General features: G+C 39.3%; 1 protein-coding gene across 1 annotated transcript in view; it reads right to left on the reverse strand.

Moving 5' to 3' along the window:
- Positions 1–7,332: 7,332 nt before the first annotated feature.
- Positions 7,333–26,987, reverse strand: part of LOC139464252 (glycoprotein-N-acetylgalactosamine 3-beta-galactosyltransferase 1-like) — a 38,762-nt gene continuing 19,107 nt past the window's right edge. Inside the window, exons 2-3 of the mRNA XM_071245775.1 lie at positions 14,227–14,885; positions 7,333–9,694 (exon numbers count right to left, since the gene is read on the reverse strand). Of these exons, the coding sequence (XP_071101876.1) occupies positions 9,515–9,694; positions 14,227–14,885 (839 nt within the window). The 3' untranslated portion in view covers positions 7,333–9,514. The remainder of the gene's footprint in view (positions 9,695–14,226; positions 14,886–26,987) is intronic.

Genomic DNA, 26,987 nt, shown 5'->3' on the forward strand with positions numbered 1-26,987 from the left:
GCCTTTGATGTCATTATCCCCTGTGTGATGTTGTAAGCGACGAAGCTGCTTTCTGGTAAGCTCACATATACTGCAATCATTTAGATTTCTACTTCTTTTCCTAGGTTTTATTTTGCATGTAGTGGGTTCCTGATTGCCATTTGTGCTCACCACATGAGGCACATGTTGGTCATCATAATCTGCATTTGAAACAGAATTGTCATCACCAACATTTCCACCGACAGGACACTAAGTATCAGAAGTCGGGTCACTATATGAAGATTATATTCTTCAGAACAAACACTATCCTCTGGACAGTTACTGGGGTGATATTCGCCGCCATCATCAGTCTCTGACATACTGCTTTTAAGCGAACCACCAAACATCCGGTGCTGTTTTCAAATAATTTCAGTATCAAATGATGCTGTATTTTCAATATCTTGCTACAACACAGAGAATGAGATATCCATGTTAATTGCTTCGTCTGAATCACTCGAAGACATCAAGTCAGCATAATATGATTATTTCATTTTCATTGTTTGATGTATGTATCATTGTACTTTATGAGTCATCTCTGTATGATTGAATGATGCAACCTCTGTTACTTCATGAGTCATCTCTGTACAATTGAATGATGCAACCTCTGTTACTTCATGAGTCATCTCTGTATGATTGAATGATGCAACCTCTGTTACTTCATGAGTCATCTCTGTACAATTGAATGATGCAACCTCTGTTACTTCATAAGTCATCTCTGTATGATTGAATGATGCAACCTCTGTTACTTCATGAGTCATCTCTGTATGATTGAATGATGCAACTTCTGTTACTTCATGAGTCATCTCTGTATGATTGAATGATGCAACTTCTGTTACTTCATGAGTCATCTCTGTATGATTGAATGATGCAACCTCTGTTACTTCATGAGTCATCTCTGTATGATTGAATGATGCAACTCCTGTTACTTCATGAGTCATCTCTGTATGATTGAATGATGCAACCTCTGTTACTTCATGAGTCATCTCTGTATGATTGAATGATGCAACCTCTGTTACTTCATGAGTCATCTCTGTATGATTGAATGATGCAACCTCTGTTACTTCATGAGTCATCTCTGTATGATTGAATGATGCAACCTCTGTTACTTCATGAGTCATCTCTGTATGATTGAATGATGCAACCTCTGTTACTTAATTAGTCATCTCTGTATGATTGGGGCCGTCGGATAGCCTAGTGGTTCAAGTGTTCGCTCTTCACGCCGAAGACCCGGTTTCGATTCCCGACATGGGTACAATGTGTGAAGCTCATATCTGGTGTCCCCCGCCGTGATATTGCTGGAATATTGCTAAAAGCGGCGTAAAACCATACTCACTCACTCTGTATGATTGAATGATCCAACCTCAGGTACTACATGAGTCTTCTCTGTATGATTGAATGATGCAACTTCTGTTACTTCATGGGGCATTTCTGCAGAAGGTAGTGATGTGCCAAGACCAAATTGCCACTGCTCTTGACGGCAAATATCTTGTAAATCCGCTACAGTAAATTTACCAATCTATTCACTGTGCAATACAGCAGGAGGCAAAGTCGTCTCAGATATTAAACTCTCATCGTAATTGTCAGAGTCACAGTTCTCCGCTGAATCAGATGAATAATCATCAAGAAGGCAATAAAACAATTCTGCAGCTTCAACAACAGTGGATCTTTAAGAAGACATTGTAGAAGTTATTCAAGAAAACCTCACTTAAACACATTTCTTCCTGCGTTCGTCTTTTAGATACAAAAGGTCGCCATTGAAGTCACAAACTTCCAGTGCCCATTCACGAAAACACTGTCCCTTCTTCCATGAAGGGATGCAGAAGATGACATAAACGTTCCTGTACTAGGTTGATTAATCTTTCACATTCCAAGAGATTGTTATTGTTGTTTCGGCTGTTTATAAAGTTAATCTGAAAGCATAATAATAAAAGCATTCTGACCGATTTGTGAGAGCCAAAATGGCCAAAGTAAAAAACAAAGCAATAATAATATTATTAATGCTATAAAGGCAAAATTAATACGTCATTTGCACCATTTGCACATTTCCCGATGTTAAGGCATTTCAAACTGTAAACATGTTTTGAAAACATTGTGTATTAAAAAATGTACTTTGAAATACAGTAATTTTGGTGTGAGGAAAAAGGGCCAAAGTCCGTAATTTATGCCATTTGTAAAAGTTACCTTCAATAAAATGCATTCTTTCAAGATCAAAAAGCATTATTTTATCGTTACAAAAGTAACGCGAGTTACCCGCTGACATAAATGAGAGCTCTTTCAAGTAAAACGACACATCACTTTGGCAGCAAACTTGGCAACCGCTTCTGCAACCGCCATTTACCACATAGAAGCTTAGAAGGCCGAAATCTAGCAAAGGGACTTGGGACCTTTTAGAACTTGACTTCGGCCCTTTCACAGAATTCTAAGTAGCTACACTTAAAAAACTTATCGACGAAACGATATAGATGTCATTTATGCAAATAATATGCAAAAAGGGCCACAGTGCATTTTGGTTCCTACTCTAAAAATGTACGCATTCACACATCAAGGGTCTTCCGAATACACGCATTCACACATCAACGATCATTAGAATATACGTGCACACATTCACAGGACAACGGTCATGCGATTACACACATTCACACATCATAGGTCACTAGAATACATACATTCACATATCAACGGTCATTAAAATACACACATTCACACATCAACGGTCAATAAAATACACACATTCACAGGACAACGGTCATGCGATTACACACATTCACACATCATAGGTCACTAGAATACATACATTCACATATCAACGCTCATTAGAATACACATATTCACATATCAACGGTCATTAGAACACATACATTCACACATCAACGGTCATTAGAATACATACATTCACACATCAACGGTCATTAGAATACACACATTCACAGGACAACGGTCATGCGATTACATACATTCACACATCAACGGTCATTAGAATACATACATTCACATATCAACGGTCATTAGAATACACACATTCACATATCAACGGTCATTAGAATACACGCATTCACAAATCTACGGTTCTCCAAATACACAAATTCACCCATCATAGGTCACTAGAATACATACATTCACATATCAACGGTCATGCGATTACACACATTCACACATCGACGATCAACTGTTACACACCTTCACACATCGACGATCATCTGTTACACACCTTCACACATCGACGATCATCTGTTACACACCTTCACACATCGACGATCATCTGTTACATACATTCACACATCGACGATCATCTGTTACACACCATCACACATCGACGATCATCTGTTACACACCTTCACACATCGACGATCATCTGTTACACACCTTCACACATCGACGATCATCTGTTACACACCTTCACACATCGACGATCATCTGTTACACACCTTCACACATCGACGATCATCTGTTACACACCTTCACACATCGACGATCTTCTGTTACACACCTTCACACATCGACGATCATCTGTTACACACCTTCACACATCGACGATCATCTGTTACACACCTTCACACATCGACGATCATCTGTTACACACCTTCACACATCAAAAGTGAGGATAAAGCTGGTTATGTCAATAAGTTGATTGATAAGATGTGTTTATTGTGCATTGTACAAAGAAGCGACTGATCATGTTGGGTTCTATCACTTATATACCTGTAATAGAGCCATAGAGCTTGTAACGCCGAAGACCCGGGTTCGATTCCCCACATGGTTACAATGTGATGCCCTTTTCTATTGTCCCCCGCTTTGATAGTGATGGAATATAGCTAAAAGCGGCGTAAAACGCAACTCATAAACTTCAGCTAAACGACGAAATTGGTTCGAACGGAAGCGCTCGTTAAATCTCCGACATAACCAACATGAACGACGACATAGACATGTGATGTTTATACCCTTGAGGCACCGACGATGACAAGGGTACATGAGTGAATGGTCTGACAATGAGGGTACTTTCTGTTTTGAGTATATGAACTGAACTTTTTTGTTTCCAAAATAAGACATTTATTTGCTGTTTACTGGGGAGTAGACAATTGTCCATGCATGTTTACTGTAATAGTTTATTCAGCTTACGTCGCATGTGCGTTTGCATAAAGGCTTCGGTGTTGTCAGCATTCATATTTCGTCATTGTTCATTCAAGCAAGGACACACTAAGGATCGACGTCAACAGATATAAATCTCTCATCTACACGATCAGATATCCGATCACAGTTTCATCATGGAACTACCTTCCTGTTAAACTACTATCATCAGGGTATAGCCACCTTTCACTTTGGATGGGGGCATATGAATACATATGTGTATATGTACGTGCATATGTATAATATGTAAGTGTATGTGTATGTATACATGTATATGTACGTGTATATGTATATGTACGTGTATATGTATGACTGTATCTGTACGTGTTTTTGTGCGTGTATATGTATATGTACGTGTATATGTATATGTATATGTACGTGTATATGTACGTGTATATGTACGTGTACAGATATTCACGTGTACGTGGATATGTATGACAGTGTATATGTACGTGTTTTTGTGCGTGTATATGTATATGTACGTGTGTATGTATATGTACGTGTATATGTATATGTACGTGTATATGTATATTACGTGTATATGTATATGTATATGCACGTGTATATGTACGTGTATATGTACGTGTACGTGGATATGTATGACTGTATCTGTACGTGTTTTTGTGCGTGTATATGTATATGTACATATATATGTATATGTATATGTACGTGTATATGTATATGTACGTGTATATGTATATGTACGTGTATATGTATATGTACGTGTATGTTTATGTATATGTACGTGTATATGTACGTGTAGGTGAATATGTATGTGTATATGTACGTGTATATGTACGTGTATATGTGTGTGTATATGTACGTGTATATGTACGTGTACGTGGATATGTACGTGTATATGTACGTGTACGTGGATATGTACGTGTATATGTACGTGTATATGTACGTGTCCGTGGATATGTACGTGTATATGTACGTGTATATGTACGTGTATATGTACGTGTATATGTATATGTATATGTATATGTACGTGTATATGTATGTGTATATGTATATGTATATGTTTGTGTATATGTACGTGAATACGTACGGATATATGTGTATGTACGTGTATATGTATGAATGAATAAATGATCTTTATTTCCTCCATTAATTTCGGAGAGTGATATACATTTGGAATCATGTTAACACAGCATATTTACACGAACATTATGCAGAGAAATAGGCAATACTGAATATTTACATGTCGTGGTCCTGGTATGAGATATACTGACTATTGATAGAACATTGATCGCAGGTTCAGGAGCTTATGTTTCGTAATACAGAATATATGAATTCAGCCCAGCTGTCAGGGCCCATATCCTCTACAACAGGGGTTATGCCAATGTCACAAGTTGTACTTCGTCAGCTGCACAGTCCTCAATACACATGTATTGTTCGAGGTTTAAAGTGTCAAATAGATGCTCATAGAGGGTGTTTCTTGCCTCAGCTAAAGCTGTACAACATAGCAGTTGGTGCTTTATTATGTCATCGCACTCCTCATCACACATTAAACACTGTCCAGGTGTTATTGTTAGTGTTCCTAGCTTCACAAATGCATATATAGGTCTAGTTGGCATCTAGTACGAAATTCACATATTCCATTAAGGATTGAAGTTGTATTTGTTGACGTTCATCAGCTGATGAAGACAATGCCTCACGTTAGCAAATTCAATGAGGCGGCGCGGTTGCATTTCCCGAAGCAATACACGACGGTGTGGAGCTCAGTGATTTCTTTTGGTGAGTCGAGCATTCTCTGTTATAGCTACTGACACTAGCAAACAGATGTTTGTGACAACAATTATGTTATAAAAGGATCAAAATTCATTCTTTATTTGAAAACTTAGATTGTGGCATTAGTTTTGGTTCAATGTGCATATCCTAAAAGAAATTGTCATATGATTATACCGTCCCTATTTGACGTTATTTTTAGACATTGACATTGTGATTTCACAAATATACTTTGAATGTTTTGAAAATTATTGTTTTATTGTTTGAATTTTGTTTAGTATCTATTCTGTTTCCTTTCGTAAATGTTATCAATGTTAAACAATTCATAAATCAAGACAGTAAAATAGCCTCTCCCGCATTCATCAATGTGTATATTTGGATCTCGAATTTGCTGTCTGTGTACAGGCATGCGGCCTTTTAGTTGCATACCAGTTTTTCCAATATAATGTTCCCAAAATACGTTTTGTGAGCTGTGTGTATTGATTACTTGAAACCCACATGTGAAGATCAGGGGTAGAAAAGGTCTTCAGCATCCCATGCTTGTCGTAAAAGGCGACTAACGGGATCGGGTGGTCAATACGCTGACTTGGTTGATGCATGTCATCGATTCCAATTGCTTGGATCGATGCTGATGATGTCAATCACAAGATTGTCTGGCCCAGACTCGCTTATTTACAGACTGCTGTCATATAGCTGGAATATTGCTGAGTGCGGCGTTAAACAACAAACTAAACCAAAACTTGAAACCAAATGCTTTAGCTTGGTTGTTATTGCCTAGTATTAATAATTCATGACACTATCAGTGGGTTTATTTTTTTCCATGCGCGTTAATGCATTTCTTTCGAAATCATTCCGCTCATAATCTGTTTTAATCTTAATCTGGCGCATCTGTGGGTGAGACATTACTATAGCATATGTGGCGCAGTGTGTTCGTTAATTAAGCCTATTCCAGGATTTTATGGTGCTTTTCTTATGACCAGGTTGGCATTATTTGGATATCACTGTAGACTCCCATTGTGAGTGTTACTTTGTTATTTTGAGTTTGGATGACTCATCATGACACACGTAAACAAAGCAACTTTGGCAAAGATTATGAGGGCGAATAATGAGGATTTGCTTACACTGGCTGCAGTGTGAAGTACACATTGAAATGGGATGCGTTTTGAATTCAGTGTTTGTCTGACAAGTGGTCCAAGGCAGAGGGTATTGTTGAAACTTATACCAAGTTGAGAGAAATGGTTATTCTTGAGGAGGTCATAGGGTGCATTTGGAGAACCAAAATATTGTCACATTAAAAAACGTATCGGTGACTGAGTGACAGTTATGTCTTCATTCATAAGGGGGCGGTCGGGTAGCCTAGTGGTTAAAGCGTTCGCTCGTCACGCCGAAGACCCGGGTTCGATTCCCGATATAGGTACAATGTGTGAAGCCCATTTCTGGTGTCCCCTGTCGTGATATTACTGGAATATTGCTAAAAGCGGCGTAAAACCATACTCACTCGTTCACTCATTCATAAGCGTAATGTCAGGGTACTTTTAAAATTCTTACAAATATAGATTTACAGGACATAGTGGTAGTGAATCTGTTGTGGTTAATTCGAGTTCTAACAAGGGTGGTCATTCTTCTTTGTTTCAGTCGTCGAGACCGTTCAAAGCAAAATGTGGTTATTGTGGTGTAACCAAAAAATCTAATTGCTGACTGATTTGCCCGAAAGCTGGATACTTAGAAAGTTGTTAGGTTTTTGTGAATCATACTTCTACTATTAAAAGCAGCGTTTTAAGGATATTCCTAGGCAATACCACAATCACAATTTGTCAAAACTCGACTAAAGGGATGCTATTATTATTATTATTATTATTATTATTATTATTATTATTATTATTATTATGTACAGATTAAAATAAAAAATTCGGTAAAGAGTATTTGGGTTATCCTGGCACATTCAGGCTGGTTAGGCTCCTCATCAGCCCAGGGCCCTTGCCCCCTCTGCACGGAGCCCAGACAGTGAATGGGACTTCGTTATGACAGTGAAACATTTGATATATGATTATAATTATTGATATTTCTCCAGAAATGAAGGACACAATAATAAATGAAGTACTTCCTGACAAACATTTAGTGCAAAATTATTTTGAATGACACATTACCGTGATGTCTTTCTACTAGAAATGATCCTGGTTGTCGACGCAACCACGCTAAAGTTGGATATATTGAATACGTCCGCGGATACGCAGCTGTTCATGTTTGTTTTTAATGCATTGTGTGTGTTCCCAAAAAGAATTCACCATGTTCGATAAACTGTTGTTCTTATGTAGATCGTATACATTTCTCATCAGGTTTTTGGCGGCCATTGTTATATGCATCAAAGCGTAGCCTATCAAAATATCGATGTTTTCACAGGCAAGGCTTTTGAATGCTTTCAATGAATAGAGTAGTTATATATCCAATGTATCCAATGTATTTTAAACGGTTTGAATGGACATTGATGCCTGTATGACGTCATGAACGGAACTATGGTGACACATTTGAACCATCGAAGCAAAGCCCTATTTCATGCGTGCCAAACGTGAGTAAGATCACTTGAAAGTGTAGACTTTCCAGATACTTTAATTACCTCTAATAAAAGTGAGTGAGTGAGTATGGTTTTACGCCGCTTTTAGCAATATTCCAGCAATATCACTGCAGGGGACACCAGAAATGGGCTTCACACATCGTATCCATGTCGGGAATCGAACCCGGGTCTTCGGCGTGACGAGCGAACGCTTTAACCACTAGGCTACCCGACCGCCCCGCTAATGAATGTTTTATTTCTCACATCTGATATACGCATATTTAAGTACATGTACATGTATATTAAGGAATGTATTATCCATAACTTGTTTTACTTTGTCATCGGTCGACTTCCAGTTTGACTATCAAACAATTACAGTCTGATATAAGGTTTGAATTAGTAAACTGTCCACTTTTTTCAAAATGTTATGCGACCACATGTTAATATCATTAATTTGGTTTTGTGTCGCCGCCCACAGGCGTACATAGCATATTACACCTGCCAGGATCATGAACAGGTTTGGATACAGATCTAGATGTAAATGTGTGGACTTCTAAATGTGTGGACTTCTGCAACATGTGCATCCATGCCGACAGTAGACCCGACTTAAATATAACCAAGTGATCTAGAAATTTTGCAAATATGTACAATTACATTAACTCCAAAGGTCCTGAAATCTTATTGAACAATGTTTGACCAGTGTTTGACACCCATGTCGCCTTTCTCGGTTGTTTGCGTTCTCACAATACACCGTTCTCACAATACACCGTTCTCACAATACACCGTTCTCACAATACACAGTACACATGTTCTGTTGGTTGTCATGTCACACCTAGTCCTCCCTGTTTTCCTAACCATTCATATCCACAACTTGAGACCTCCTTGTATTTTTGTAATCATCAGTTATTTTCGAAAATCCACTATTGTTTTCGGAGAGTGTGTCCTCACCACAGCTACATATATAATCAAATGTAATATTGTTTTTAGAATTTTGCTGTCGAACAAGACACAGCAGTCACGTAACGGGGACCTCCTGAGTCCCGGGTTTCACATCCACTTGTCAATTGAACTCATGAGTTCCGGGTACCACTACGCATGTCTGTTGACCTCCTGAGTTCCGGGTTTCACTTCCGCTTTTCTGTTGAGTTCCTGGGTTCCGGACACAATGCCATACGGTTGTAAGTGATAGATGTAAAACTCCAGGGCGTGCATCTTCTGTGGGGGCACGTAGTGGAAGGATATGGCGTAGTCGGAGATGCTCTCTGTGCCCTGAAATAACATTTCCATAAAACTTTGTGTGACGCTCATGCATAATTGCACCGAAACATTCATCTTATACGTACGGAATAAGAATTGTCAAGTGTGATTCATAGTTAAAACTCATGATCACATTAATAATATGCTCAATTATAAAATACTTCTATCCCAGAGGATATATGTTCAATGTTTGTCTTAGCAAATAAAAAGTCCATTCCAAAACAAGCAAACTGTAGACTGTAATTGTATATATCTTTTCAGGGTGAAGCTACATTTGTCAGCTGCATCAATGAGTTCACAGTTCAGTTGATATTCTATGGACTGCAATAAATTACACATAAGGGAATATATAGTAGGACAAAACGCTATTTTACCTTGTAATACTATCACAATATTAAAGCTTCATCAATAAAGATAAATTATTTACAAAGTCTACATTTGAAATACTATAGAGCTGCTATGTCACATCCAACTCACAAACCAAGATAACGATAAAAGAAAATTTTGGAAGTTTGAAAATCCCTCACAAATTGAGCAGTGGATATAGGTATATATACTCCCGATCGATGAATAGAAGTATTGTAATAACCCTCACCTGTGGATATAAATATTTTATCATATAATGGGTAGGTTTCTCGGCAGGTTAAGCCAACGGATAAAAACGATATCCGTTGGGGTCATATGCGGATAGAGATGCAAATATTAAAGGTCAAGTAGGGACTACTTTCACTGTTTATAAACAAACATGGCGTCACACTTGTCATTCGGCGATCGAGTCAGAATTAACCATCGGGAATCTGAATAAACTACAGGGATAACTGCTACAATTATAAAAAAAAAAAGTCTTATATACTGAAAATCAGTGTCGAACTTCGACGTAACTAAGGCATTTTATACGTTTTGGCAACTTTGGAGATATAAATTTCGAAACAATTTTGCGAGGCCACTAGGCCTAGCCAATCGGGATCAGTAGCCATATCTGTGCGTGCAGACCTCTGCGGCTTGAAACCTTTTCCACAAATAAAAATAATTGGATTTTGCCGAAATATGTATGAATTGTTACCTTGTTTCGTTTTGGCGCTGTGTATACATCTGACTGAACTTCTTAACGTTATGACAGAACAGGCCGACTGTAAACAACGTCTGAACGTGGCCGTGACGTCTCATAGACTAGGGTTAGAGTAGCTTCCCTTTGACAAACGGCAGTTACTCTAGCCGACAGACCGATGGATTGTCGCGAAAGGCAAGTTAAAACAATTGTTGTTTTGCGCATATGTTGCTTCGCCACTGTATAAGAAACAGATTTCAGTTGGAACTATATTGGCTACTGTCACTGTCCGACGGACACATCACTTACCCTGTGACGTAATAAATATTAATGCGCGCATTCCAGGAAAGCTCGCAATGTTTCGGTAATGTTTGTGAGTGAAGTGAAGCGATTTTCAAGCACAGAATTGAAGAATGACATTATATGATAAAGAGGTTTAGTACTAACCAGATATAGATAGGTGATATACATACTACTGACCAGATAGAGATAGATATTATACATACTACTGACCAGATACAGATAGGTATTATACATACTACTGACCAGATACAGATAGGTGATATACATACTACTGACCAGATCGAGATAGGTGATATACATACTACTGACCAGATAGAGATAGGTGATATACATACTACTGACCAGATAGAGATAGATATTATACATACTACTGACCAGATACAGATAGGTGATATACATACTACTGACCAGATAGAGATAGATATTATACATACTACTGACCAGATACAGATAGGTGATATACATACTACTGACCAGATACAGATAGGTGATATACATACTACTGACCAGATAGAGATAGATATTATACATACTACTGACCAGATAGAGATAGGTGATATACATACTACTGACCAGATACAGATAGGTGATATACATACTACTGACCAGATACAGATAGGTGATATACATACTACTGACCAGATACAGATAGGTGATATACATACTACTGACCAGATACAGATAGATATTATACATACTACTGACCAGATAGAGATAGGTGATATACATACTACTGACCAGATACAGATAGGTGATATACATACTACTGACCAGATAGAGATAGATATTATGCATACTACTGACCAGATAGAGATAGGTGATATACATACTACTGACCAGATACAGATAGGTGATATACATACTACTGACCAGATAGAGATAGGTGATATACATACTACTGACCAGATAGAGATAGATATTATACATACTACTGACCAGATAGAGATAGGTGATATACATACTACTGACCAGATACAGATAGGTGATATACATACTACTGACCAGATAGAGATAGATATTATACATACTACTGACCAGATACAGATAGGTGATATACATACTACTGACCAGATAGAGATAGATATTATGCATACTACTGACCAGATAGAGATAGGTGATATACATACTACTGACCAGATAGAGATGGGTGATATACATACTACTGACCAGATAGAGATAGGTGATATACATACTACTGACCAGATAGAGATAGGTGATATACATGCTACTGACCAGATACAGATAGGTGATATACATACTACTGACCAGATACAGATAGGTGATATACATACTACTGACCAGATAGAGATAGATATTATACATACTACTGACCAGATACAGATAGGTGATATACATACTACTGACCAGATAGAGATAGGTGATATACATACTACTGACCAGATACAGATAGGTGATATAAATACTACTGACCAGATAGAGATAGATATTATACATACTACTGACCAGATAGAGATAGGTGATATACATACTACTGACCAGATACAGATAGGTGATATACATACTACTGACCAGATACAGATAGGTGATATACATACTACTGACCAGATCGAGATAGATATTATATATACTACTGACCAGATACAGATAGGTGATATACATACTACTGACCAGATAGAGATAGATATTATATATACTACTGACCAGATACAGATAGGTGATATACATACTACTGACCAGATAGAGATAGATATTATACATACTACTGACCAGATACAGATAGGTGATATACATACTACTGACCAGATAGAGATAGATATTATACATACTACTGACCAGATAGAGATAGGTGATATACATACCACTGACCAGATAGAGATAGGTGATATACATACTACTGACCAGATACAGATAGGTGATATACATACTACTGACCAGATACAGATAGGTGATATACATACTACTGACCAGATACAGATAGGTGATATACATACTACTGACCAGATACAGATAGGTGATATACATACTACTGACCAGATACAGATAGGTGATATACATACTACTGACCAGATAGAGATAGATATTATACATACTACTGACCAGATACAGATAGGTGATATACATACTACTGACCAGATAGAGATAGATATTATACATACTACTGACCAGATAGAGATAGGTGATATACATACTACTGACCAGATAGAGATAGATATTATACATACTACTGACCAGATACAGATAGGTGATATACATACTATTGACCAGATAGAGATAGATATTATACATACTACTGACCAGATAGAGATAGGTGATATACATACTACTGACCAGATAGAGATAGATATTATACATACTACTGACCAGATACAGATAGGTGATATACATACTACTGACCAGATAGAGATAGATATTATACATACTACTGACCAGATAGAGATAGATATTATACATACTACTGACCAGATACAGATAGGTGATATACATACTACTGACCAGATAGTGATAGATATTATACATACTACTGACCAGATACAGATAGGTGATATACATACTACTGACCAGATAGAGATAGGTGATATACATACTACTGACCAGATACAGATAGGTGATATACATACTACTGACCAGATACAGATAGGTGATATACATACTACTGACCAGATATAGATAGATATTATACATACTACTGACCAGATACAGATAGGTGATATACATACTACTGACCAGATAGAGATAGATATTATACATACTACTGACCAGATACAGATAGGTGATATACATACTACTGACCAGATAGAGATCGGTGATATACATACTACTGACCAGACATAGATAGGTATTATACATACAACTGACCAGATACAGATAGGTGATATACATACTACTGACCAGATAGAGATAGGTATTATACATACTACTGACCAGATATAGATAGGTGATATACATACTACTGACCAGATAGAGATAGGTATTATACATACTACTGACCAGATATAGATCGGTATTATACATACTACTGACCAGATATAGATCGGTATTATACATACTCTGCTCTACACGTTTCTTTCGCTCGTACAAAAACTGCTGAAACCTCGAAGCTTATTGAATGATCAGAACGTTTACCTGATGCAACAGCCACGAAAGTTTTTTTTCAAAGGGGTATAGCACGGGAGAAACATATCTGAAATTAAATATTTCCCCAAACACAGAATACATTTTGAGTTTGTCTTACCTTCTTAGCACCATTTGCATCGTATTTGTAATACCAGTTTGGGTAGCCACCAAACAGGTGTGCCTCAGGGGAAAAACAGTGGAACCTGCTCCTCCCCAGGGCGTCTGTAGAGTTGGCTGTCCTCACCCCTAGGTTCTCCATGCACTTGCCAAATACTGCATCTTCTGAGCCACCATCACGGCTGCACAATTTGGGATCACGACCCTTCTCCCCATATCTCCTCAACGCTTCCTTACTCAGCACATAACCCCCTCCGCCGCTGTAGTACCCTTGTTTAACGATCACCTTAAAATGATGGCCAAAAAATACAGGTTCGGATTTGTTTTGGGACGTCAGAAAGTACCGGAGGTTTTCTAAAATAACATATGTGTCATCATCAGCCTTCATGAACCAATCAGCATCATCAAAGTGGTTTTCGTAGATGTAACGGAAAGCCTGCATCGTTTTGGCTGTCAAATGCTGCCGACCTTCCGACACGTTTAATCCGATTGTAGGGAACTTTGGATCCGTCACAGAGCTCATGAAGAGCACTTTGTTGCAGCGCCTGCTCCATGTGTCGCGAACTACACGTGCTTTAACATCCCGATTCTTAGGGGACGTCATAATCCAGCAGAGTACACGCTCCTTTTGATACAGAGCCTTGGATATGGCATCATCATCTGTTAAAACAAATTAAGAATCAGTTATTCCTGTTTGAGCTATTTCGTGAAATAACATCACACAGTGAGAGTGGTAGATTGATGTATTGCAGCTATATATAGGCGAGAAATAGCAGTGAGTGAGTAAGTAGGGCTTAACGCCCCATTCAGCAATGATATCTCAACTTTTCTCAGATATATTAAGTGTCTCTATTAAACAAATAGCGCCTTCGTACATAAGATATCTTTAGCGCCACCATATTTCAGAGATATCACAATATCCCAGAAGCATGTGGGTTCCTTCCATATGAGATACATTACGTCCTCGTATCTCACACATGTGAAGCCTCATCTCTCAGCATCATCACAGCGCGGATAGGTTAGATGAAGAAATCTCAGAAACATCAAGACGCCAAGTGATCGACAACCATTTTAAATATGATTTTGTCATATAAAATTTACCTGAAGATGCCAATCAAACTTATGGTTAGAACTTAAGCTTGTGAGAACAACTAAATGATGAAACCTAGACAAAACGTTTCATTCGATAGTAATCTTGATAGCATATCATTAACGAAAATGTAAATATTGAAACAGGGTTGTATCATGTATGATATTTGATGAGCAATCAAAGTTCATCAAAAGTAAATCCTCATTTGAAGTCCAACATATGTTTTATATTATGCTCCAGAAACGAAATGCGACAGTATGTTTGCGTGTGTGTATGACTGTATGTTACATTGACTTTAAATTTGGTATCTCAGCCTATACCCTGTATGTATGATAGAAGGGTTGAGCAAGATTCTCTTTGTGAAAATCTATTTACAAAACAAATTGATGGGATTTCGTGAAATGTTCTATCATTAAAGTTCCATCATTGACAAGAAGTGTTTTATGCACAGTCAAAGACTCAGGAGCCATGGTATAAAATGTTGAATCGGGGTCAAAAATAATATTGATTATATATTATATATATGAATGTCAAATATCGTTATGTTGACTAGACGCCCTACAAATGTTGAAAAGTTGGCGTGTCTATTTATTATTTTCATATAAAATTCAAAGTGTACAGGATATATCCCAGGTCGATCTTACGTCAATGGTTGTATTCTTATGATTATTGTAAGTGTTGTGTTCATACATATAACATCTACTTAACATAATTACACACATATCATAAGAGTACACTCGGCAAGATCGATTACACTGTGAGAATAAAACTAGACTCGAACGCCCGTGCTGCTCGAGTAGTATAGGTAATGAGGGTTCTGCCGCAACCCCACTGGAGCCAGATTTATATACCTACACTGCTACTACAAATCTTTATGCAAAAATGATGGTGCGATTCAACGATCGTAATGAGATTAAACTAAATTGTAATGAAAATATTCTCTATTATTTTTACTCATACGCATACCATTATTTTAAACAAAGTGATATTCAACATTTTTACTAAGTTCTTCGTTCATTTTACTAGGAGACCAGACTATATACCCTTTTTCGAAATTGGAATGAAACAGTTGATGACCGTATTTGGTTATGTAAGCATTCGTCTATATTATTGTGGTGTGATCCAACGTGATCAAGCAATCTAGATCTATTATAGATCACCAACCAGTTCTTTGATTTTGGCACGGAATAATTGTCTCCCCTGTTCTATGATTTTTTTTTTCTCGTCTTCGCTAATACCACTGGTCTTACGATATTTGGATCAAATCTCCGGCTTTATTGCATTGTATTTGGTAAGTTCTGACAACACTAAACGAAACTCCTCCTCGGATATCTTTCAATCAGCCAGTGCTGTTGAAATATGATCCTCAATGCTGTTCAGCTTTGCTTCGGCGAGTATCCAAATATTATCATGTTTTAATGCTTTCTTTTGCAACTTACGACAAATATATTTTATCGCTTTTCCTGCCTGCCCTGAGACTCCGGCGGCTACTTCCATACCAAGTACGATAGGCGCGGCGGTTATAGTTGATAATAAACCGACACCGGTTACACCGAGTGTCCTGCCAGCCGTTACAAGCGCAGTGTCAGCTCTGTCGAGAGCATTCACAGCTCTGCCATACTTTTTATACAATCCAAGTCTGAGTCTCTATTCGATGTTTTATGTCACTTATTTGATGTAATCGAAATCCATCAACAGTATCCATTGTTTTCAGATACTTCATCGAGCGCCGGATATGAACCCATAGTGTATATTATTATATCATATAATAGTCTTTAATTGGTCTTGCTTCAATGTTTTGAGAGTATACATCAACCTTATTAAATGTAAATTATACGGCATAAATATCTTAGTCAGAGAAATGCTATCACCTTTAATAATTTGGACTCCCCCAAAAGGGTTGCAACGGATGATACTTCCATATTTATAATAATGCTACGTTGACGCTCGTGTTTCTTAAGCCATTTAATTGATAGACCTGGTAATATTTTGAAGGCATCTTCAGGTGCATCTCCAAATAAGACTTCAATAATAATTGTAGAAAGAGCAGGCATGGCATTCAAGTTCTGTTTTATATAATTGAATTCAGTAACCAAATTTAAACTAACATTTTGTACTGCCAGATCACTCACTAACATATGACCTGGGTTTTCTGGCAGGGGAGAGACTAACACACTTTTTCGTTTTGACGGGATATAAGCCCCGAGTACGATCCCACTATTTATTATCTTAGTTAAATTATACGGTGGGACAATGACAATATTCAGTAGCCACTCGATTTTTGCTTCGACCATAGTTCATTTATTATCATCATTGCGAGTAAGATTGCACGAAGTGTTTTTATTGAGTCTACTAACGTCAACATCATGTAATTGAAATGAAATGTAATTTCTTTCCGCTTGTATACATTATCTTGTAAGTGTAAAGCGCATAACTTGCCATCGCTACGGGGTTTACCGAATCCTTCTGTGTCTCCGAGATCGGAAAGCGCAGTTGTATTACATTGTCTAAGGTTATGTGTTCCAGGGCCTAATGAATCAACCATTATTTATAATATGGAGTGTTACACTCAAGTATCCTATATGTACATGTTGGTGTTTATCATCTAATACAGAAATTTTGAGGTCAAACATAATACCCCGCTTTATTTTTTTTATATTGTAATGATGAGAAAGATTCCGTTTTTCCGCTATTATATTTTTCAACTTTGACTGGAATGGCTCTAAGCAGAGTTGAAGGACTTTCGAGTTGAATATTATCCGTTGTACTTATCTGATCAAGATGGATGTGAACTGAATCGGGCAATCCAATTCCATACACTGTTGTGTTGGATTGTATTATTACTCCTGCTCTACTACGTCCAAGTGTTTCTGCTATGTCCGGGGCAAGAAGTACTTCATCTTCTCAAGTGTTAAAAATCAGCATCTCATTCGATTCATTTTGTGTGAGACTAACTCCATTAGGCTTAAAAATTTCATCATTGAGTGAGCATACGCTGTAATACCCATTAGGTATAATAATGGGAGTTCGTTTTCTATTGTCAATATTAATTAGTTGTATCATATTATTATTTCTCGCAGCATTTATATTGGTCCACCGCGGGTAATACGTTACATCGCAGATAGCGACTTCAAGTTGACCAGCCGAGTTATCGATAGTGTGAAGCAGTTGAATAGACTGACCATTTGTTATTCCCGGGAGTGTAACATACATATAAAATATACAAAGATACTATATCATAACTTATATATGAAATCAACTTACATTACTAATCAGTCGATTTTCGTAAGTGCCTCTGTTTTTATTTTTTTGGATAAATTCGCTGATATCTTTGAAAAATACAGGGTCACGGCAACTAGCGATAAAATGGTGCATGATTGGTTCCACAATCCGATGCAATTTTGGCAGAACCAGTTAAACTTTGCCATATGGTGTTCCACAACAGGATGTGGTGTATATCTTAATGCCCTAGGATGTGTACTAAATAAGTCTGTTTTATTATTTCACGTGTACTATCAGATTAGACGTACACTTAAAGAAATTAGTGCCCCATTACCGCAGGATTTGAAATGAATTTAATGTTTCTACGGGTAAAGATTTGCGTATTAAAGGAGCTAGCCATGGTCTAGGTGTACCATACAGTGGACAAAAAAATGTTAAAGAAGAAAGTGATATTTTAGCTAAAGAAATGGTAAAAAAACCAGTAAATCCACTAAGGTGGTCGCATTGTCAATCAAGCAACAGCGTCTTCCGGTATTCCGACTTCTCAGATTTCATTGGTAAGTTCTCGTGTGTTAGATTACAGGCCCGAGTTTGACGCTGCACTCGAAGCGCTTAGCGGAAGTACTGGAATCAATCGTTCTGCGCATGCGGATTGCTTAATGCCTTGTCCAAATTTACCGTTCTGTGCATGCGCGACACACACACACACACACACACACACACACACACCTCAATATGCAAACTGCCGGCCAAAAGTAAGTATACACCCATGTTTGGTTAAAAATGGTTATTCGATGGAGATATGTTTGCTTCTGGTATCTTAGGCGATACTACATGTATCACATCAATGAGTGTCTCACAACAGGTGACGTGCACATGGCGTCTTAAGGAACACGGGGATCGCAATTTCACTGTACACATGCTATTAGAATGGCAGGCATTTTCGTTTGCCCGGTTGTGCATTTATATCCTGGGAATACAATTTTAAACAGTTTGAGAACTGGTGTCGTTATTTTCTTTTTCTGTTCTAATATATTTGATACTGTACAGCAGTAATGAATAGTTCCCTAGACAGAAAGCATGATCTATGGAACGGTTTCTGGTAGTTCGTAACGCTATTTGGACGACATCCACCTCGTGTCTGCAATCCGACTATCCCCTTTCCCTGGTAAGTTACATCATGTCAAGAGGTCTTTGTGTGTCAAGGACGTAAGAAAATCAGCTGATGCCCGATGCTGAAGAACCGTGTTCACAGCTGACCGACTTGGTATTTTTCTGCACAGACAGAAACTCGATATACTGACAAACAGCTAATATAGATATTTAAAAAAAACCTGATCAAACAGATGCCCTTCGTTAATCTCTGTGTGGAGTACGGTATATACCTGTGATAACCATACCGATGGCGATTCTGATGCTGATGGTGGTGGTGATGATAATGATGGTGACGACGATGGTGATGGTGATGGTGATGGTGATGGTGATGATATGCTTATATCCTTGCATTTTACAGTGGTGATAAACATTATCCCTGATTGCAAATTTTAGAAAAACACATATATTTATTTTATGATCAAGGCAACTGGCGTTGCCTAGTGGTAAAAGCGTTCGCTCCTCGTGCCGAAAGTCCAGGTTCGATTCTCTGCATATCATAGGGAATCCCCCGCCGTGATATTGCTGGAATATTGCTAAGGCGGCGTAAAATCCGACTCACTCACAAACTCTCATAAATTACTGTGCCATTGCTAACCAAGGTTCTGCAGATGGGACCGGAGTTTGTCAATACAATCAATATAACAAGTAAATCACTCAATAAAACAACTCAATCAAACAATTTAATAAAACAACTCAATCAGCTTATTCAATCAATCTACCAGTCAATTAACTCAAACAATCTATCAATCAAACAATCAACCGTGCTTTCTTAAGGCAAGAAAATGGAAATCGATTGACGGAGGCTTGACTCATTGTAAGTCTTTGTACCGTTGCTAGTGGTACCAGTTACCAGTTTGGGCGAGACGAAGCATTGACGAGGCAAAGAATTTAATCTGACGTCTCCTTGAGGGAGACTGGTATCACACCTGTGATCTCTGGCGATAAGAAATATGACATTGCATAATAGGTCACCAGGAACCCACGCTTGCCGTAGAAGGCGAAAAGGCTTGTGGTAAAAGGCGACTAACAGGATCGGGTGGTCAGGCTCGCTGACGTGGTTGATGCATGCCATCGACCCCAATTGCGTAGATCGATGCTCATGATGTCAATCACTGGATTGTCTGGTCTAGACTCGATTATTTACAGACTGCCGGAATATTGCTGAGTGCGGCGTTAAACAACAAACAAACGAAACAAACAAACCAGGCCAGCAGTTAGACGTATCGACGTATAATCGTAAATTCTCCTCAGCGTAATGTATATCTTGAAAGTGTGTAAACAGGGTGTGTTTGGTAACTTGAGTAGGAAACAAGTGCACGATGGGATGTTATTTCAGATGACAAATGAAAGACTTGCTTTATGAAACTCCTTCAAATCGTTATCAATGTCCGTAATTTTCTGTGATACGAATATACATTTATTATGCTTTCTTGACAACAATTTTTATAATTTGGATAACACTTTCTTAGTAAAGTACAGATGCTCGTACGTTTTTGGTTGAGTCCCGTCCGGGATTTGAACCTACACTGTGAGTGAGGCACCCAATCACCAGCACACAAAGTCAGCGATCTCATCCAGCAACCGATGCTTCTACCAAAAATAAAAGTCAGACAACTGTTAGTCTAGATCAAGTACTTTGTGTACCCCTCTGACGAGTGAAAAATGGCACGGCTCCCATGGCCGAAAGCTTCGAACACACAATGCCATTAAGAAAGGGGTCAAATGTAACAAATGTTATATTTGGATAACACTTTCTCAATAAAGTACAGATTCTCGTACTTTTTAGGGTTCAGATAATAGGCGTTGATGGTTGATTATCAATGGACATATTAAAGCCAAAACGTATCTTATGGATTATTGGTAATGGACAATGGGCAAACGGGAGGCCGGGGTAATTAGCGCCAATTACCTGTTGGCTTCCCTTGTTACGTTTCCTCCTTTGCTGTCTTTGTACTTTTGTTGTTCTTACAGGTACATATATATCTTCTCTGCCTCATAGCGTTAATTCACCTGATGAAGGAGTAAGTTTTTATTCCGAAACCCTGTGTTCCTCATAATAAAGAAGTTGACATCCATACATTTTCTTCCTTGTGTGTATCACTTCTTAATGCCTTCAAAGCCTCTATCTAGCTTTGTTTTTAAATGTAGAGATATTTGCTTGGAATATAATATGGTCATGCCTATAAACATTTGGGTCTTTGTCTACATGAGCATTTAGACATAAATGTTATAGCTAAGGAATTTGCTAAATCTGAAGGGATGAAGTGCACTATATAGCAAGCTTTGATCTTTATTCACACTTTAGATATTCGTAATGGAGATCTGTAAGTGAAGTTTATCGTAATTTTCCGCTCTCACCTCCTGACCAGCTAAACGTCTTAGTGCATTCTGATGCCATTGTAAAATTCCAGAGTGCCCTTCTTTCTGTGTTGTCTTGACGGATGAAATCTATTGCGTTATAATACTCCCTGTTTGCTGATATTGAATATGTACATATTGTAAAATATTGACGATATTTTAAACGTGTAATGTGAACATGAGTGCGGATGCATGAAGGCGGTTATAGTTATAGTGCGATGGATGTAGGGGAATGGTAGGAGGGTGTATGTATGTAAGCGCGAATACCGATACATGAAGGCAGATGTAGTTATAGTTCGATGGATATCGGGAATGGTGGGATGGTGTAAGCATGCGCACGTATCCATGATGGCTGACGTAGACATAATGAGATGGTTGTAGGGATAAAGGGGAGATGAATGTGATGTGTGTGCGCATGCGTGCGTGCGTTGTAATACGAGGGTTGGCGAACATGTAGTGAGATGATTGCGTAAGTAAGTTAAGTGGTTGAGGATGTGGCAGGTATGAGAATTGATACATGCAGACTTAGGGTTGGGGGATTGGATGTGCCTGTACTGATGTCTTTTGTTTCGTTCACTTATAGTGTTTTCTTTTACTCACAAAATGTTTTACGCATTTCAATGACTGAAAATGTGGTGTCTCAAAGGTCATACTAGCTGGGCATTCTACATATTTACCCGAAGTACGTAGCCATTTTTATGCTGTACAATTTTATTTTTCTTCTTCACACACACACACACACGCACGCACGCACGCACACACACTAACACACACACACACTAACACATACACACATTAATTGGTTTATTAGATGTATCCTCGAGAGTCAGTAGAAAACTAAACATAACTGCCTTTGTTCTGTAAATCTCACCAAGTTTCAGCTTTCGCCTCTTCCTTTGTGGAATGAGGTTTCACATTTTTTAAAGTGATCTCTGTTATCTGTCTGTACCATCAACTTAACTGCCCTCACCCCCTGCAGTTTTCCCGTCCTATATTGCCAAGCAGGTGACCCACAAGGAGGTATGGCCCTCCCTCAGTCCAGGAGCATGAGTTATACTGTGCCTACCACAATAAGTTGTGAATACGTGGCCTTGCTGTGGCCAAAACATTTTGTAAGAATTTGGCAAACTTTGATATGTAAACAGCACATATAATCCAGTTATATTTTATCTTAATATATCAGTTGATTCCCACTTGACCTTTGAAGATCCGGGTTAGAATAGGTCTTCAGCAACCCATGCTTGCCGTTATAGACGATTATGTTTGTCCAAAAACCAAGACAGCTACGCGATAAATCGCAAAGAACAAAGAAGAAAGAAGCGATATATATATCACGATAAAACATTGTTCTATCATGACTTCATTTATGGAGATTCGAATATGCACTCGCAACTTGAGGACGTCGTAAATTTGACGTAATTTGTGAGAGGGAAGTGTCTTGTGAGTTGTTCCCAATAGATGTAGCTGGGAAATGTAGATCAATTCAATGTCGGAACAATTGCATCCGAAAGTGAGAGCGAAATGACAATCGCTATTGGGAGAAAAGGTACATATAATCACGAGAAAAGTGTGAGAATATGCGGGAAAGACCAAATTCAAACCCTCCTGTTCATAAAAATGGATTTATCTGGCAATGACGCGGTCGGATTCTATTCAGGGAGTCATCATAATTTAAGTACGTGTAAATATTTTAAAGCAATATGAAAAGAACAACATTGAAAGAAGCGCCTGTAAAAAGAAAAAGAACGGGTGGTGGCGGTGGTGGTGATGGAGGGAGGGAGGGAGGAGGAGGAGGGAGGCGGGGGAGGAGGAAGGCGGGAGGGAGGAGGGGGGAGGTGTGGCAGTGTGTGTGTGTGTGTGTGTGTGTGTCGATAGCATGTGGAGATGATATATCACTGAGACGAGCTTATAATACACAGTCGACGACCCAGCAACTTTGTTGCTAGGTTGACGTCATATCGGCGAAGGAACTTGCGTTCCACAAGGCGATCGTATTGCAGAGCAATGACAGTTGTTTGTCTAAGTTACAGTAGGTGTACGGCGATCACTTTAGCGAGGCGATCACGTTGTGGAATTCTAAAGGTGTTGCCTGAATTCTATGGGTGAATCGTCATGCCCACTCGAGGAGAAGAAAAACAGGATCGTCATCTGAAACACCCTTCTGCGTGAAGCCTATGAAGACGCCACCCGAGAGACTAACCTGTTCTTGGACTTGAAACCCATCAAGTTGTAAGACCATCGCGTACACGCCTGCCTGTTTTTGGAGATCCGAGATGCCCCTCATGTATGTGCCGAACCTATGAAATGTAGAGACTTTCATAAAAGCAGGTGAACCCACTGACCTTCCTTCAGTTGACCTACATCCATCATGGGGCAAAGACGGAAACAGGTTCATCCAATGAAGGGAAAGAACAAAGAAAAAGAGATGATGAATGATGTCAATGACAGTCTCCACCTCATTGCTACAGGGACTTGTGACCTCTGCATTTCACAAGACTCCTTCACCACCAGGATCGTCTCCCTCTTCACTGGTACCCATGAACGCTTTCAACCTCAGCAGCAGCAGCAGCAGCAGCAGAAGTCCCCGCCAGGCCCGACTTACTCTTCGATGGTACCCTTCAACAAGCATCGTCAGGAACAATAATGACCTCCCTCATCAGCACCCTCGCCACCACTCGATCTTCAACGCCTTCAACGTCTGCAGCAGCAGAAGTCCCCACGAAAGAAAAAAAAAGACAAGAGACCGTCTATTTTTCCAACAAGGGATGCGACAAACCTTGCCGTCAAAGGAAGAAATTGGCTTTTGCAGTGGTTTGCGAGTGTTGTGCGGAACCTGAGAGCAGGACACATCCCATTGAAAGCTCAACATAAGACGTGGTTGCAGAGACATAATGACACCCTGACTAAAATTGTTGATCCACGTTTGCCTATGGATGAACGCAGTGGTAGTGAAACACTTGCAGGGGTCTTGACACGCATTCTGTTGCAATGGCAACATTATCTTCAAGCACCACTCCTCAAACAGGGTAACACCAGGCGCCACCGACTTACAACAACAACAACAACAACGACTACTAAGCCAAAAGTAAAGGCTCATGAAAATCTCATCAAACGATTGGCGCACATGCTGACCAAAAGAAAGTCCAAGAAGGCAGATCAACAGTTGCAACTCCCTCCTGCCACTGCCTGATAAAAGAGAGAAGCTGCAGATCAGGTGCCTCATTCAGGCTAACACCTCCATGCAGGAAAGATGTCTCAGTGCCTCAGGAAACAGAAACACGCTCTGTGACATTTGTGTGCTGCTGCTCCAGCGATGTGCAAAGCCATTCTCAAACATGCTCCTACAGATCTCATCCGTGCCCTTTGTGAATGTGTGGTGAATGCTGGCAATATTCCCATGACCACGACTCAACGTCAAAACTTTCATCGACACGATAAAGTCATGAACACGCTCAAGTACCTCTAAGCAAGAAACGTAAACTTCTTCCACACGAGGAGGATTATTAGGACTCAGTCTTCTTATTGGTTCTGCTCTAGCCTGTTTGTTTGGAGGAAAGTAATAAATGGTCTGACACCAGGAAGTTTGGGATCAGTGTGTGGTGTGCCACCATGAAGTATGCATGCAGGATGTTGTTGGTGCCTGAAGACACATGGCAAAGTCTACAGGCCACCAAACAACGTCATCGTCAGACACTACACACCCCTCTCTTGAAAAAGAAAACGCCCCAAAATTTGGAAGAGATGGACGCCTTGATGCAGAGGTCACAGCAGCCTTTTCACATGCGGGAACAAGAATACAACCAACTGTTGCAACGCATGCTAGAGTTGCAGGGCCATCAACGCAACAACAACAACAACAACAGTAACACCATCAAACCACTACAACCCAAAGTGACACCACCACCACCACCACTGCCATCACCATCAACGATGGACACCACAGGTACACCTGCCTCTCCTCAACAAGTGATAGACGAAGTGGTCATGAGTGTCCCTAAAGCCATGTCCAGTAAAGCCGTGAATTTGATGACAAGGATTCAAAACAATCCCGACCTGAGTTGGACTCCAGAGGGAACCCTGACCGTGGAAGGGAAACCTGTCCCTGGCACACACTTGGTGGACTTGATCAACGATTTAGTGCGTCACCGGAAAACCAAGGAGGGGCCTGCATGTTGGACCATTTTTAAGTCACCATTTGGCCAACAGTCATGTCCCTCATGAAATGATTGGAAAACCTCAACGATGGCAATGGATGCAGAAGCAGCAAAAACAACAACAACAACACCATCCTCACGCCACACCACAAAACACCCAATAGCCAGTTACCCCTCCCCAAGTTCTCCCCGCAAAGTCACAAAGAGAGAAGAAGAAGGAGGCAGCGGCAGCTGGATCCACAAGCAGAAGAAGAAGAAGAAAAAGATGAGATCCCACCCCCACCTCCTTCATGGCAGCTGGATCCACAAGTGGAAGAAGAAAAAGATGAGATGCCAACCTCATGGTTGATGACTACTTTCATCCTGAACACCCTGCACATTTGGAGGCTGGCAACCTTTGTAGAAAGCAGCACGCATCCACACTCAAGATGCAAGAACTAGTAAAAGCAAGAAGAAAACCATGCCATCGCAAAGTCAAATCAAGCCTTGGTTGCAAACCCAAAGTACCTACACCTTGCACAAACCAGCCCGACACTCCTTTCCAAGAGACCACTATCATGTGGGAGGCGTCGATGAATTGTGGCAAGCAGACTTAAGTGGCATGATTGCCTTTCAAGATGACAACCAAGGATTCAAATATCTGCTGTGTGTGATTGATGTGTTTTCAAAGATGGCATGGGTGCAACCCCTGAAGGCCAAAAGCAGTTCTGCTTTGACTAAAGGTATTCAAACCTTGCTGATGCAACAAGCCAAAGGCCAACTCCCTGCTCAATTGCAAAGGCA

Source organism: Haliotis cracherodii, unplaced genomic scaffold (assembly GCF_022045235.1).
Source record: "Haliotis cracherodii isolate W230 unplaced genomic scaffold, xgHalCrac1.p SCAF_17, whole genome shotgun sequence".
NCBI lineage: Eukaryota > Metazoa > Mollusca > Gastropoda > Lepetellida > Haliotidae > Haliotis > Haliotis cracherodii.